The following is a 16,613-nucleotide window of genomic DNA, read 5'->3' as shown; positions in this document are numbered from 1 at the left end:
TATACTCCTGTCTGTGTATAGCCTTATACTTCTGTCTGTGTATAGCCTTATACTCTTCCCTGTGTACAGCCTTATACTCTTCCCTGTGTATAGCCATATACTCCTGTCTGTGTATAGCCTTATACTCTTCCCTGTGTATAGCCTTATACTCCTGTCTGTGTATAGCCTTATACTCTTCCCTGTGTATAGCCTTATACTCCTGTCTGTGTATAGCCTTATACTCTTCCCTGTGTATAGCCTTATACTCCTGTCTGTGTATAGCCTTATACTCTTCCCTGTGTATAGCCATATACTCTAGGAACACAGATACGTTCCTCTGATAACAACAGTTTCATTACATTCTTTCATTTCCACTCATTCACTAATTAGTAAGTTGTTGTAAACTCCTCGTGGCCTGCTCAGCTAATCCCACTCAAGGATATAAAGATTTTTCCTATTTCATTTCCAATTCCACAATAAAACCACTTAACTAAAAAAAAAAATCTCAATTCTAATCCTATTCGTCTGCGTAACCGTATAATTAAGCTTCATCCTGATTGGCTGCTTCCACACGGTCACGTGATCCGTAGATTCAAATTGGCCGCGCTCTCTGATTGGCTGAGCGGCCGCCGCCGATGATCATCTGGTATTTACGACCGTTTGTTTTTTTTTTCTTCAGAATTTCTTACTCTTTTTGTTTTTGTTTCCCAAATTCCCGGATAAATTTCGACTCTGCAGATGGTCGTAAAAACATATATTTTCAGCGTCACGGATGGAATATTTGTGTATAAACAAATCCACAAGGGCCGTGACGAGGATTCGAACCCTTGTGAATTTGTTCATTTGATACATCACGCTATTGTGATTTCTGTGAGTGTTTATGTATACTCACATGTGTAGCATAATACAGCCCATCCTCTTGTTGTGGTAGTACTTATAGTAACGACGAGGACCATAGTCTATATACCGACGTACAAGGAAATTAGAAAAGTAGAAATCTGAACTATTGAGTTGGACAAAATGGAAAACTATTTTTTTTTACTTGTGTTGCTTTGACAAACTAACCTAATCTAACCTAACCTCCCCTAGGCCTAACACTATATCTGAGGCCTAATATAGTACATGTGTGCTATACTAGGCCTAGGAATATGTAAGTTTGTTTTTTAGCTTCATTTATTTTAAAAGAACTCCTTACCAGTCAGTATACTACTATCTAAAAGCTAAGTACGTACGCATTCGTGACTATTGACGTCCATCACAATAGCTACTCTCTTAACAGGAGGATGGGTTGTATAATTCCTGTATACACGAAATAAATTAGCCAGACGTCTTTTTAATCAAGACGAATGGGGGACCTTTGACAAGCTGGTGGCTTCCTGTCCACGTCGAGGCCACTAGAGCGTTAGCGGCCCTCAGGTAAATTCAGGTAAATTAAAGAAGGAACCTATCTTTAAGAAAACGCAAGAAGCTATTCACAGTTTTATTGAGGGTAACTGATACAGTTAGGTGAGGTGAGGGGGGGGGGGTGTCTGGTTGGTGGGGGAGGGTGGGGGGGGGGGGGAGCTGGTGTATGCTGTGTATTGGTCTGCATGCTTTTTGTATATCACGGTTTGAGTGTTTCGTATTTGTGTGTATATTTGTGTGTACATGTTTTGGATGAGTGCGTGTATGTGTATGTATGTATGTATGTATGTATGTATGTATGTATGTATGTATGTATGTATGTATGTATGTATGTATGTATGTATGTATGTGCACTAACACTGCGTACTTGTGTTTAAGGATGCTTTGTATGTGTGTGTGTGTGTGTGTGTATGTGCAATAAAATGGTAACATCTCTCACAGCTTGAGGGAGAAGCAGACAGCCACCAACATGTGTCACCATATCACCATATATACTTAAAACCAAATTACCATAGAATAAAACTCGTGTCTTTGTCCATATCTCGACATCCACAAAAAAACAAAAACAAAAAATCCTTATTGTGTTTCTGCCAACAGAAAACGTTTGGTGAATATTTCCGACTTCGCCTGGGGCACCTAAAGGGACAGGTCTTGGAGGCCTCTCCTACTTGCTTCTGGAGGATCTGAACCCCCCACCGAGGCGCATAGAATATCGTCCGATGGATTTATCAGGAAAGACTATATATACAAGTGAGAAATACCATCGCGTCTACCGATGAGCGGCAAGTGGTAGGGTCGCCTGTTGAGCGACGCGGGGCGGCTCTTACGGTCCGACAAAGAGGATCTCGGGAGCGCGAAGAGGATCGTCCAACGCACACAAACACACACACACATATACACAAGGAAACTGTCGCCACTAAACGGAAGGTCGGGCTCAGAATATTCACAATATGCAATACTGAAACAACAACAATAAATTATGCTGAGGTACTGAGGTATGTTACACAAGACAGCAGCGCTCAACCCCCCTACAACTCACGCTGAGGCGATCTTGTGTACACACTTTGAAAGAGAATATAGCTTCAAACATCCCGAACATTCACAAAATAAATGTGTAGAGGCCCCATAGCTTTTGCGAACAACACAGCTAACTCGATCCTACCGGCGCGGGTGATCCGATTACCCGAGGAAGGATCAGAGGTGTGATATTTAACATTGCTCGAGCTCTCAGGGGGATGATGTGAGACCGATTACGGACCATGCAGACTGCACAAGAGCACCGCCACCAGGACCTGAACACACAACACACCATGACTCGCCCATCTACTGCCAGAACGGTGCATCAGTCTCCAGGTGGCTCACACGGGAGATAATGGTCTATTCAAACTCACCGTCGAAGCTTTGAACACTCGCTTACGGTGGTTCACGGCTGAGAACTACTTCTTGAAAGCACTTTGACAACACCAAGGCTTTGGTATATCCTCCTGGAAGCACTCTGACAAAACCAGCTCCCGAGTACAACCTCTAGAATCACTATGGCAACAACAGCGCTAAGCCATCAATAACAAAATACACACTACTCGGGTTCGAAAACTCTTTGGCATAGCAACCATCAACACTGCCCTGGCGAACTGCAATATATATATGTACACCTCATAATTTATTCCAAAATGTTAGTATTATTCTTTGACCTGTATCCAGCACGAGCAACGGGCGGCGTCAGTGTACCGTAGCAACCCGTGAGGCAGGTTGCAAGAGGTGCTGGCAGCCGGATACCGCCACTGGCAACATATCCTGAGGCCACGGGAGACAGAAAGGTGTGACGGAGGTGGTGTTGTCACTCTCTGGAGGAGAGGGCTCTTGGGAGACTGGTATGAGGGGTAGAGATTGTGGGGGAGACCAGTGCTGCTTGGGGCAATCAGCGGCGGCCATAACACAGTCTTCCGCCTTGAAAACAGTTTGCTAAATACGCCCACTAGAGTGACGGCCGTCAGTGGCGGCGCCCCATCTCCAGAGGCGTCCCTACGTCACGTGACTAGATGCTCGTGGCAGGACCTCTCCCTCGCTACTGACGGTCCCTGCGTCATCGTCACCAACTCCAGAGGGAGTTGGTGGAGTGAGGGAGCAGACGTACAGCGTTAGTTTGTCTCATCATCGGTGTCGCCTCAACATTCACGGTTCCGTTCTGAACGTTGGACCAACTGGAGGCATAGTCTTGGGGGCCACTTTACACTTACTGTAAACTTCTCAGGAATACCAGAGATCGCTGCCAGCCGCTAGTAACCACTCGATTCTAAAAGACCAGCTCAAAGTCTGAAAATATCAAGGTGATTTACAAAAGTCTTCTTGAATCCACTTGGATTAAATTCATTTCACTTAAATCCACTTAAAATGAAAGGACCACTTAGGGGTTCCTCACGAGCTACACTGCACCACTCGAGAAGTGACCACACTTATCCTTCACTCTCCTATCTGCCATAACTCTGGAATGGGACGTATTTATGGTCTGGGACTCACAATAGGTTATTGTACACACACGTATATTAATAACGGAAGTTAATCCGCGCCTCCTATGATGGAGGCGATGCTGAAGGAGGCCAGGGAGGCGGAGGTGGACGCCCCGAGGTTCAGGGGTTCCTTCTGAGCTTCAGAACGGAACCTGCCCAGGAGGGTCGGGGGGCTAGAGTGGTTACTGTCGTCGTCATCGTCGTCGTCCAACAGGTCGTCCTTGCCGAAGTCGACCTCGTCGTCATCCTCGTCATCGTCGTCGAGGTCGTCATACCCAACACCAGCAGGGTCGCCAAAGGCCTGATCTATCTGTGAAGTATAAATGATAAATATATATAACCCGAAACTATGAAATAAAGATCGATGTCCACAGCCAATTGAAACTGGTGAATCATGTAATTAAATGGCTCGTTGGTGCCAGTCATTAGTCTCACGTCCTCTAAATTAATGTTCACATGTAATTACTACATATAGTCCAGATGTGTGAGGCTTCATGTACTCTACACGGCTGATGAAACCTGCGGCTTCCCTGTATTTACTATTTGTGTCTGCAGAATCGAGCTATTAGCTCTTGGACCCCGCTTTTCTAACCGATCTATTTTTCCTCTAAAAATCCTACTACATATATTTATCTCTAACACGAGCACACACACACACGCAGGAAGCAGCCTATAGCCGCTGTCTAACTTCCAGATACCTATTTACTGCGAGGTGAACAGGATCATCAGGGTGAAATAAACGCTGCCCATTTGTTTCCGCCTCCGCCGGGAATCGAACCCGGGCCCTTAGGACTACAACTCCCGAGTGCTGTGATGGTTGGTGTGACACTGAAGCCTTCAAGAAGTGGAGAATTACGCTCCATCGTGTAACTTAAATTAAGTGCAAATGAAGGTGGTGCCTTAAAAATAATATTTTAAGATAGCAAGACGACCTACCTTGGAGCGTTTGCCAGCTCTGGCCGCCTCTTCCTCGTCGCTGCTGCTGCTGTAGGCGCGGGCGGCGGCGGCAACAGCAGCAGCGGCAGCAGCAGCAGCAGCGGCGGCAAGCGTCACTTCCTTCTCTGTCTCCTCGTCTCCTGCAGCAGCTGAAGACCCGGGCGGTGAGAGCTGGTGGTGGTGATGGTGGTGGTGAAGGTGGTGGAGGGAGGCGGCGGTGGGCGAGGGCAGGTCGAGGCCGAGGAGGGAGACATCAGACGAGGTCGGCGGCAGGGAGCTGAGGTCGAGGTCAAGAGGCGAGGTCAGGTTGTGTGTGAGGGCGTGGCGACGCAAGTCACAGTTGCGCCGGAATACCTGCGCGGGAGACCACAACAACGGCAGAGTTAGCGCAAGATATTAATTACCAGACGAGTTAGTGCCCGCGGCCGAAGATGTGGCCATTTGATTCCATATCCACCAACTTCAAGTTAATTTGAAGCCAGGAGTGACTTAACTCTTGGGACCTTTGCTTTAACTCCATTTGTACTAGAAAATGGATTATATATATATATATTATATATATATATATATATATATATATATATATATATATATATATATATATATATATATATATATATATATATATATATATATATATAATACTATTTTCCAGTAGCCAAGTTGAGTGTGGTGACCGACCCAGACTTACAATGACTCCTTCATGTTGTTGTGATCAATACTTGCAGTGTGTCAGTAAGGTTGTAACTTGACAGTTACCGATGGCAATATTAATAATAATAATAATAATAATAAATAACAATAATTATAATTATTATTATTATTATCATTATTATTATCATTCTTATTTCTACGTTATATGTTTTTATTGTGATTCTTATCTATGTACTATAATTTTGTTAGTAAACTTTCCTAATTATTAATGTGCAACACTTATGGATAAACTTTTTTATTTAAATAATAATAATAATAATAATGATAATAATAATAAAAATATTAATAATAATAATAATAATAATAAAATTAGTTTGAGCCATGAGGGGTGGTCCAAGCCGCGCCCTGGACACTCCCAAGCACACGCATTAAACCACTGAACCATGATATGCTATAATTAATATAATCTGGGATTCACCTGAATTCACTGAGGGGGATTCATCACGTTAATCTGCATTACTCTGTGCATGTGGAGTGATCGTGGGGAAGGGGGGAACGTCTCTTCCATTCAAGAGTGTGAGGTACCACACCACAGTATGAGGTACCACACCACAGTGTGTGAGGTACCACACCACAGTGTGAGGCACCACACCACAGTGTGAGGTACCACACCACAGTGTGAGGTACCACACCACAGTGTGAGGCACCACACCACAGTGTGAGGTACCACACCACAGTGTGAGGCACCACACCACAGTGTGAGGCACCACACCACAGTGTGTGAGGTACCACACCACAGTGTGAGGTACCACACCACAGTGTGAGGCACCACACCACAGTGTGAGGTACCACACCACAGTGTGAGGTACCACACCACAGTGTGAGGTACCACACCACAGTGTGAGGCACCACACCACAGTGTGAGGCACCACACCACAGTGTGAGGTACCACACCACAGTGTGAGGTACCACACCACAGTGTGAGGCACCACACCACAGTGTGAGGCACCACACCACAGTGTGAGGTACCACACCACAGTGTGAGGTACCACACCACAGTGTGAGGTACCACACCACAGTGTGAGGCACCACACCACAGTGTGAGGCACCACACCACAGTGTGAGGTACCACACCACAGTGTGAGGTACCACACCACAGTGTGAGGTACCACACCACAGTGTGAGGCACCACACCACAGTGTGTGAGGTACCACACCACAGTGTGAGGTACCACACCACAGTGTGTGAGGTACCACACCACAGTGTGAGGTACCACACCACAGTGTGAGGCACCACACCACAGTGTGAGGCACCACACCACAGTGTGAGGCACCACACCACAGTGTGAGGCACCACACCACAGTGTGAGGTACCACACCACAGTGTGAGGCACCACACCACATTGTGAGGCACCACACCACAGTGTGAGGCACCACACCACAGTGTGAGGCACCACACCACAGTGTGAGGTACCACACCACAGTGTGAGGCACCACACCACAGTGTGAGGTACCACACCATAGTATGAGGCACCACACCACAGTGTGTGAGGTACCACACCACAGTGTGAGGTACCACACCACAGTGTGAGGTACCACACCACAGTGTGAGGTACCACACCATAGTATGAGGCACCACACCACAGTGTGAGGTACCACACCACAGTGTGAGGCACCACACCACAGTGTGAGGTACCACACCATAGTATGAGGCACCACACCACAGTGTGTGAGGTACCACACCACAGTGTGAGGTACCACACCACAGTATGAGGCACCACACCACAGTGTGTGAGGCACCACACCACAGTGTGTGAGGTACCACACCACAGTGTGAGGTACCACACCACAGTATGAGGCACCACACCACAGTGTGAGGTACCACACCACAGTGTGTGAGGCACCACACCACAGTGTGAGGCACCACACCACAGTGTGTGAGGCACCACACCACAGTGTGTGAGGCCCCACACCACAGTGTGTGAGGTACCACACCACAGTATGAGGCACCACACCACAGTGTGAGGCACCACACCACAGTGTGAGGTACCACACCACAGTATGAGGCACCACACCACAGTGTGAGGCACCACACCACAGTATGAGGCACCACACCACAGTATGAGGCACCACACCACAGTGTGAGGCACCACACCACAGTGTGAGGCACCACACCACAGTGTGAGGTACCACACCACAGTATGAGGCACCACACCACAGTGTGAGGCACCACACCACAGTGTGAGGCACCACACCACAGTGTGAGGTACCACACCACAGTGTGAGGCACCACACCACAGTGTGATGACCCCCCTAGAAGATTCAGTTGAGTCCCATGTTAGATTACTTCTAGAGTGCTGAAGTCCAGTGGTTTAAGGAGTGTGCCTGAGAGTACCTAGAGTGCAAGTTCGCATCCTCCACATGGCTTGAATTGATCTGTGACGTCGAGACATCAAGTTACAGTGTGTCTGACCTTGTCACACTGGGGGCAGGTCTGACCTTGTCACACTGGGAGCAGGTCTGACCTTGTCACACTGGGAGCAGGTCTGACCTTGTCACACTGGGGGCAGGTCTGACCTTGTCACACTGGGGGCAGGTCTGACCTTATCACACTGGGAGCAGGTCTGACCTTGGCACACTGGGGGCAGGTCTGACCTTGTCACACTGGGGGCAGGTCTGACCTTGGCACACTGGGGGCAGGTCTGACCTTGTCACACTGGGAGCAGGTCTGACCTTGTCACACTGAGGGCAGGTGTAAGGCTTGATGTCGGTGTGTGTAAGGAGGTGGGTCTTGAGGTTGCTCCGCTGGTTGAAGCTCCTGCCGCAGGTAGAGCACTTGTGCGGGGACTCCTCCATGTGCAGGATGCGGTGGACGGCGAGGGTGCGGCTCTGGCAGAAGCCCTTGCCGCAGTCGGCGCACTTGAAGGGCTTCTCCTTGCTGTGGATGTACCTGCAGGGCAAGAGGGGCGTAAGATATTTATGAGGAGAAGGTGGCACAGCTGGTATGACTATGTAGTACTGGGGAGGGATATGAGGACAAGGAGCTGAGGTAGGACCAAAGAATGGAATGGTACCCGATCCATTTTGATCTGTCGGGGGATTGAACACAGACCTGAAAGAAGCGAGGCCGTCGCTCTACCAAAGTGGACAGAGGGAAGCAAGATTTGCAGGTGGTTAAAGATGGCTGGATGTTAAGATGTGAGTGACGCAGTGGTGGTGGCTGTGGTGGTGGTAGTGTCGCAGTGGTGGTGGTGGTAGTGTCGCAGTGGTGGTGGTGGTAGTGTCGCAGTGGTGGTGGTTGTGGTGGTGGTAGTGTCGCAGTGGTGGTGGTGGTAGTGTCGCAGTGGTGGTGGTGGTAGTGTCGCAGTGGTGGTGGTTGTGGTGGTGGAAGTGTCGCAGTGGTGGTGGTGGTAGTGTCGCAGTGGTGGTGGTTGTGGTGGTGGTAGTGTCGCAGTGGTGGTGGTGGTAGTGTCGCAGTGGTGGTGGTGGTAGTGTCGCAGTGGTGGTGGTTGTGGTGGTGGTAGTGTCGCAGTGGTGGTGGTTGTGGTGGTGGTAGTGTCGCAGTGGTGGTGGTGGTAGTGTCGCAGTGGTGGTGGTTGTGGTGGTGGTAGTGTCGCAGTGGTGGTGGTGGTAGTGTCGCAGTGGTGGTGGTTGTGGTGGTGGTAGTGTCGCAGTGGTGGTGGTGGTAGTGTCGCAGTGGTGGTGGTTGTGGTGGTGGTAGTGTCGCAGTGGTGGTGGTGGTAGTGTCGCAGTGGTGGTGGTGGTAGTGTCGCAGTGGTGGTGGTTGTGGTGGTGGTAGTGTCGCAGTGGTGGTGGTGGTAGTGTCGCAGTGGTGGTGGTGGTAGTGTCGCAGTGGTGGTGGTTGTGGTGGTGGAAGTGTCGCAGTGGTGGTGGTGGTAGTGTCGCAGTGGTGGTGGTTGTGGTGGTGGTAGTGTCGCAGTGGTGGTGGTGGTAGTGTCGCAGTGGTGGTGGTGGTAGTGTCGCAGTGGTGGTGGTTGTGGTGGTGGTAGTGTCGCAGTGGTGGTGGTTGTGGTGGTGGTAGTGTCGCAGTGGTGGTGGTGGTAGTGTCGCAGTGGTGGTGGTTGTGGTGGTGGTAGTGTCGCAGTGGTGGTGGTGGTAGTGTCGCAGTGGTGGTGGTTGTGGTGGTGGTAGTGTCGCAGTGGTGGTGGTGGTAGTGTCGCAGTGGTGGTGGTTGTGGTGGTGGTAGTGTCGCAGTGGTGGTGGTGGTAGTGTCGCAGTGGTGGTGGTGGTAGTGTCGCAGTGGTGGTGGTGGTAGTGTCGCAGTGGTGGTGGTTGTGGTGGTGGTAGTGTCGCAGTGGTGGTGGTGGTAGTGTCGCAGTGGTGGTGGTTGTGGTGGTGGTAGTGTCGCAGTGGTGGTGGTGGTAGTGTCACAGTGGTGGTGGTTGTGGTGGTGGTAGTGTCGCAGTGGTGGTGGTGGTAGTGTCGCAGTGGTGGTGGTGGTAGTGTCGCAGTGGTGGTGGTTGTGGTGGTGGTAGTGTCGCAGTGGTGGTGGTGGTAGTGTCGCAGTGGTGGTGGTTGTGGTGGTGGTAGTGTCGCAGTGGTGGTGGTGGTAGTGTCGCAGTGGTGGTGGTTGTGGTGGTGGTAGTGTCGCAGTGGTGGTGGTGGTAGTGTCGCAGTGGTGGTGGTTGTGGTGGTGGTAGTGTCGCAGTGGTGGTGGTGGTAGTGTCGCAGTGGTGGTGGTGGTAGTGTCGCAGTGGTGGTGGTGGTAGTGTCGCAGTGGTGGTGGTGGTAGTGTCGCAGTGGTGGTGGTTGTGGTGGTGGTAGTGTCGCAGTGGTGGTGGTGGTAGTGTCGCAGTGGTGGTGGTGGTAGTGTCGCAGTGGTGGTGGTTGTGGTGGTGGTAGTGTCGCAGTGGTGGTGGCTGTGGTGGTGGTAGTGTCGCAGTGGTGGTGGTTGTGGTGGTAGTTAGTGTCGCAGTGGTGGTGGCTGTGGTGGTAGTGTCGCAGTGGTGGTGGTTGTGGTGGTAGTTAGTGTCGCAGTGGTGGTGGCTGTGGTGGTAGTTAGTGTCGCAGTGGTGGTGGTTGTGGTGGTAGTTAGTGTCGCAGTGGTGGTGGTTGTGGTGGTAGTTAGTGTCGCAGTGGTGGTGGTTGTGGTGGTAGTTAGTGAAGCAGTGGTGATGGTGGTGTGTGCTGGTACCACACCAGTACTGGGGTGTAGTACTGGTGTGTACTGGTGTGTGCTGGTGTACCCATGAGAACCCGTACCCAGGGAAGGGAAGCACACACCTGCCACTACACTAATTAATGTCCCACACCTGCTCCACCTGACGAGCCTGGGAGCACTGTGAGGTCGTCCAACACTGTAACAATACATATTTACGTCGTGGAGGTCTGAGACGTCGTCGTCGTGATGTGAGACATGACGTGTGAGTGCCGTGACTGACGATGACCAGCATCACGTCCGGCTATCGTCAGGCTATCGTGACAGATAACGTAACAGCCTGACACCGTGACTGATAACGTAACAGCCAACCACCATGATACAATGGCAGATATCAACATAGCGTACAGCAGACCTTCCTATACAACTTGTTATCTTACCAACTATTAATTTATTCCCCATTACATTCGCTGAGATACTAAGCTATTGACCCCATTACCACCCTATTTAGCTAACTGTTGCAGTGCTGTATTATGCTCCATGTTAAACCCCCTTAAATTGTCAACTTCTCCACGCCATGTTACCTATTTATCGTCTCATTAATCACTCAATTACACCGTCTGTGACGTGGTAATTACGTGTTGGGTAGTTAGTGATTCCCCGCTGGTGGCAGCCGTCGCTATTAACCAAGAGATGGATAATATTAGTCTAATATTTTGTTTGGAGTCATCTCTCTCTCTCTCTCTCTCTCTCTCTCTCTCTCTCTCTCTCTCTCTCTCTCTCTCTCTCTCTCTCTCTCTCTCTCTCTCTCTCTCTCTGTCTCTCTCTCTGTCTCTCTCTCTCTCTCTCTCTCTCTGTCTCTCTCTCTCTCTCTCTCTCTCTCTCTCTCTCTCTCTCTCTCTCTCTCTCTCTCTCTCTCTCTCTCTCTCTGTCTCTCTCTCTGTCTCTCTCTCTGTCTCTCTCTCTCTCTCTCTCTCTCTCTCTCTCTCTCTCTCTCTCTCTCTCTCTCTCTCTCTCTCTCTCTCTCTCTCTCTCTCTCTCTCTCTCTCTCTCTCTCTCTCTCTCTCTCTCTCTCTCTCTCTCTCTCTCTCTCTCTCTCTCTCTCTCTCTCTCTCTTTCTCTCTTTCTCTCTCTCTCTCTCTCTCTCTCTCTCTCTCTCTCTCTCTCTCTCTCTCTCTCTCTCTCTCTCTCTCTCTCTCTCTCTCTCTCTCTCTCTCTCCATAAAGGAAAACTTTCACATGAGTCTTGGGACAGCTCATTACGACCAACCCAAGCAACCCACCTAACCTATCATCGATGCCTATGTATCAAACACATCAAATTCGTGCCTTAATTTGTACAAATATTCGTAGTCCTGGGGTTCCGGGTTCGATCCCCGGTGGTGGCGGAGATAAATGAGCAAAATGTTTCTTTCACCCTGATGCCCCTGTTACCTACCAGTAAATAGGTACCTGGGAGTTAGACAGCTGCTACGGGCTGCTTCCTGGGGGTGGAGGCCGGGTTGAGGACCGGGCCGCGGGGACACTTACCCCCGATATCATCTCAAGATAACCTCAGGATAGGCCTTAGATAAGATGAGCGGGAGAACTGCACACCTCATGTGTGTACCGGGGTGTAGTACTGGGGTGTAGTACTGCGGTTGTAGTACTGGCCGGTGTATCACAGAGATGTAGTACTGGGGTGTAGTACTGGGGGTATATTACTGGGTTGTAGTACTGGGGGTATATTACTGGGTTGTAGTACTGGGGTGTAGTACTGGGGGTATATTACTGGGGTATATTACTGGGGTGTAGTACTGGGGTGTAGTACTGAGGTGTAGTACTAGGGTGTAGTACTGGGGGTGTGTACTGAGAGTGTAGTACGGGGATGTAGTACTGGGGGTGTTATACTGGGGTGTATTACTGGGGTGTAGTACTGTGGGTGTTGTACTGGGGTGTAGTACTGGGGGTATATTACTGGGGTGTAGAACTGGAGTGTAGTATTGAGGTGTAGTACTGGGGGTGTAGTACTGGGCTGTAGTACTGGGGGGTGTAGTCCTGGGGGGTGTAGTACTGGGCTGTAGTACTGGGGGGTGTAGTCCTGGGGGGTGTAGTACTGGGCTGTAGTACTGGGGGGTGTAGTCCTGGGGGGTGTAGTACTGGGCTGTAGTACTGGGGGGTGTAGTCCTGGGGGGTGTAGTACTGGGGGTGTAGTACTGGGGGTGTAGTACTGGGGTGTAGTACTGGGGGATGTAGTACTGGGGGTGTTGTAACACCGCCCTTTTGTAACACCACTATAATGTGTCACCACTATAATGGTTACTAAACTAATAATGTAAACACTACTTATCCTGAGTAACACTTCCCCATTGGTTGCACTTGGTAACACTGTTATGGGCTGACATATGATGGTTACACGGGACTACAAAGTACACTGCCAACAAGGAAATGCTAACACAAGGATTAAATACGCTGCCACCATCTGCCTTTGACCATTGAGACTATATCAAGCAACGAGGCAAGAAACATTGCTTGACTTGGAGAGTACTTTCTATGACTGTCATTAATTATGAAAACGGTTGTCAGCCACTATGTCCAAAAGGCTAAGAGGATTCAACAATTGACACAGACGAGAAATTTAACATGAGTTTTATTGAGACCAAAATTATGTCAATCACCACTTATAAACCCTACTCTAACACTGGCAAAAATTTAAGTAATTTGGACATGGAACAAAATCTCAGAGATCACACACGTTACCTTAAGACCTCTGTCTCTCCCTGGCTGAGATGTTCTTCACAGCCCTCTCTGGACCCCGGTGTCCGGCACTCTGTCCTTACTAAGTCCCTACAGGACCTCTATATACAACCCCCACAGGGGGGAGGGGGAGATCTGCTGTTGCTACCCAGGTCAAGAACGTAAAAAAAGCTCGGCCACACATGTACAAACACTCAAAAAATATTTCAATAAGCTTGTTTGACATTCACCATACACTCTTCAAGAGAGGAGTTATTAATTACATGTGTGACTGACCTCTGACCTGGCCAAAAGGGGGAGATCCAGGGATGTTTACACATAAGAATCTGGAGTCTAATTCCCTTGCATGAAATATTACATACTTGAAACTATGCTGACTAAGTCTAACCCAGGAATTTTTAATCAATATACAAGATAAACCGGAGGTCATCTGGGCTGACCTCTTGGAGAAGGCTTCCCTGGGTGTGAACTCTAAGGAGGGGGGGTCCTGGGTGTTACAGCTCCGGGGGGTGTAATACTAGGGTGTAGTACTGGGGGGTATATTACTTGGATGTAGTACTGGGGTGTAGTACTGGGGATGTAGTACTGGGTATATTACTGTGGTGTAGTACTGGGGGTGTAGTACTGAGGTGTAGTACTGGGGTGTAGTACTGGGGGTATATTACTGGGGTGTAGTACTGGGGGTGTAGTATTGGGGTGTAGTGCTGAGGTGTAGTACTGGGGGTATATTACTGGGGTGTAGTACTGGGGGTGTAGTACTGGGGTGTAGTACTGGAGTGTAGTCCTCGGGGTGTAGTATTGGGGTGTAGTACTGGGGGTGTAGTACTGGAGTTGTAGTACTGGGGTGTAGTACTGGGGTGTAGTACTGGAGTGTAGTCCTCGGGGTGTAGTATTGGGGTGTAGTACTGGGGGTATATTACTGGAGTGTAGTACTGGGAGAGTAGTACTGGGGGTGTAGTACTGGAGTGAAGTACGGGGGGTGTAGTACTGGGGGTGTAGTACTGGGGGTGTAGTACTGGAGTGAAGTACGGGGGGTGTAGTACTGGGGGTGTAGTACTGGGGGTGTAGTACTGGAGTGAAGTACGGGGGGTGTAGTACTGGGGGTGTAGTACTGGGGGTGTAGTACTGGAGTGAAGTACGGGGGGTGTAGTACTGGGGGTGTAGTACTGGGGGTGTAGTACTGGAGTGAAGTACTGGAGGTGTAGTACTGGAGTTGTAGTACTGGGGTGTTATACTGGGTACTACAGTACTACTACTCGAGTACACTACTGGAGTGTAGTACTACTTAGAGTCCCCTAGTTAGAGCCCCGTGACGAGTCCAGAGCCTCCTGGTTAGAGCCCCGTGACGAGTCCAGAGCCTCCTGGTTAGAGCCCCGTGACGAGTCCAGAGCCTCCTGGTTAGAGCCCCGTGACGAGTCCAGAGCCTCCTGGTTAGAGCCCCGTGACGAGTCCAGAGCCTCCTGGTTAGAGCCCCGTGACGAGTCCAGAGCCTCCTGGTTAGAGCCCCGTGACGAGTCCAGAGCCTCCTGGTTAGAGCCCCGCGTCAATGACCATAATCTAGATATAACATAAACGCAATAATTGACCGCGCTCAAACAGCTGTGAACGTTTTCACAGCGTTCAGGTCCGCTAATCCTCGTCTGCAATCCCAGCCCCTGTAAATGCCTCCAAAAACCCATTGCAAACAAACGACATTCAAAAGCCGACTATAGTCTCTCCATCGCTTGGTTTACACTGTGCGATTATACATAGCGTGACGCAGGCTGGAGTAACGACGGTACACGATGGAGGAAGATACAGATGCAGGCGGTTACGCTACTCAGAGGAACCATAGCGCACGCTCCCCGCCACTCACCCGTCATTAATTATCCCACCAGCCGCCAGAGGGCTTGTGCGGGAGGTTGCCACTTCGTTCTAGACTATCATCTTTGCCACAAATATGCCTCTCGGTTAGTTAAATATGTATATATATATATAAATGTATATATGGATATATCACTTATGTCAATAATGCAGATATGGATTTTTGTTTGTGTTGTATATTATACTTATATATTGCATTATCGCCAAAATAAGAACGCGCCAAAATTGACGAACCCCGAGCTAAGTTGCCAGCAACACCTCTGGATTATTTTATTTTTTTCTGGCGCGAAAGAACGATTATGAGCCATTGGCGTTTTGAGAGCTAGATATTAATGAAACTATCAAGGTTAAATTTTAAAAAACTAATATTTCTTTCCCGCTGGTCGGCAGTCGTGGATCATTACATATTCATGTTCTCGGGTAATCAGCATAAATAGCATAGTGTGAGTCATCGGGAAACACTATTTTTTTTGTAACGCAGCTTAAAACGTCCTCCTCCCACGGCAGCTTAAAAGGTCCTACCCCCCACGGCAACTTAAAAGGTCCTACCCCCTCATGGCAGCTTAAAAGGTCCTCCTCCTCCAGCGACAGCTTGAGAGGTCCTCCCACGGCAGTAACTCGCACCAATACAAACCTTGCTCACCAACTAACTCCACTGAAGGCGGGAAGGTGCCAGGGACGCAGGGGCACCAGGAAAGAAGCTGCGGGAGGAAGCTTGGAGAGGAAGCTGTGGGAGGAAGCTGAAGGAGCAGCATGTGAGGGACAGAGAGAGGTGTGAGGGAGAGGAGTGATGGAAGACCCACCTGCCTGCACTAATCAGCTGAGGCACGTCACAATATGTAAAGTGGGAGAGGTTGAGGCTCACGCCCACCACCACCACCACCCTGTGGTTCTACACGTCTATGTGTATATCTCTGTGTATAGCGTGTATGGGGGAGGCAGTGAACACTATGTATACTGGGCTAGTAATCATCAAGCCTTTATGTGTGTGCACTTTCCAAGCCTGTACATCTGTCCTCAATCATGGTGGCTTAGTTTGTAGTCAACAAAGAGTTTACGGGCCTGGAACCGCTACAGACAACCTCGTAGCACTTCGGAGCTCATAAACTGTGCACATCATTCGTAAACTAAGCTGCAATGATTCATGAAAGATGTACAGGTTTCGTAAGTGGATACGTAAATACTTGGTGAATCCAGGCCCAGGTCCGTGCGTCGATAAATCTGGTCACATACAGTATTGTATGCCTACAAGTAAATACAAATGCAAAAATGTTCCTCACAGTCATTTATTTCAATTTTCCAGGTTCTTGAGTCAGGAAAGCCTCAGCCCCAACACACTATAGAGGCGTCTCATCAATGTGCTTTTGTTGTTGTGTGTGGGAGTATATGTGTGCCGAAGCGATAAAAGAGGAGATAT

The 16,613-nt window shown here is 49.3% G+C and overlaps 1 protein-coding gene across 1 annotated transcript in view; it reads right to left on the bottom strand.

The window, feature by feature from the left end:
• Positions 1–1,533: 1,533 nt before the first annotated feature.
• The window catches only part of LOC123745630 (protein bowel), a 53,995-nt gene continuing 38,915 nt past the window's right edge, over positions 1,534–16,613 (bottom strand). Inside the window, exons 2-4 of the mRNA XM_045726379.2 lie at positions 8,213–8,429; positions 4,827–5,180; positions 1,534–4,200 (exon numbers count right to left, since the gene is read on the bottom strand). Of these exons, the coding sequence (XP_045582335.1) occupies positions 3,940–4,200; positions 4,827–5,180; positions 8,213–8,429 (832 nt within the window). The 3' untranslated portion in view covers positions 1,534–3,939. The remainder of the gene's footprint in view (positions 4,201–4,826; positions 5,181–8,212; positions 8,430–16,613) is intronic.

Source organism: Procambarus clarkii, chromosome 10 (assembly GCF_040958095.1).
Source record: "Procambarus clarkii isolate CNS0578487 chromosome 10, FALCON_Pclarkii_2.0, whole genome shotgun sequence".
Lineage (NCBI taxonomy): Eukaryota > Metazoa > Arthropoda > Malacostraca > Decapoda > Cambaridae > Procambarus > Procambarus clarkii.
Note: the sequence above shows the minus strand (reverse complement) of the source record. Positions and strands in the feature narration are given on the sequence as shown.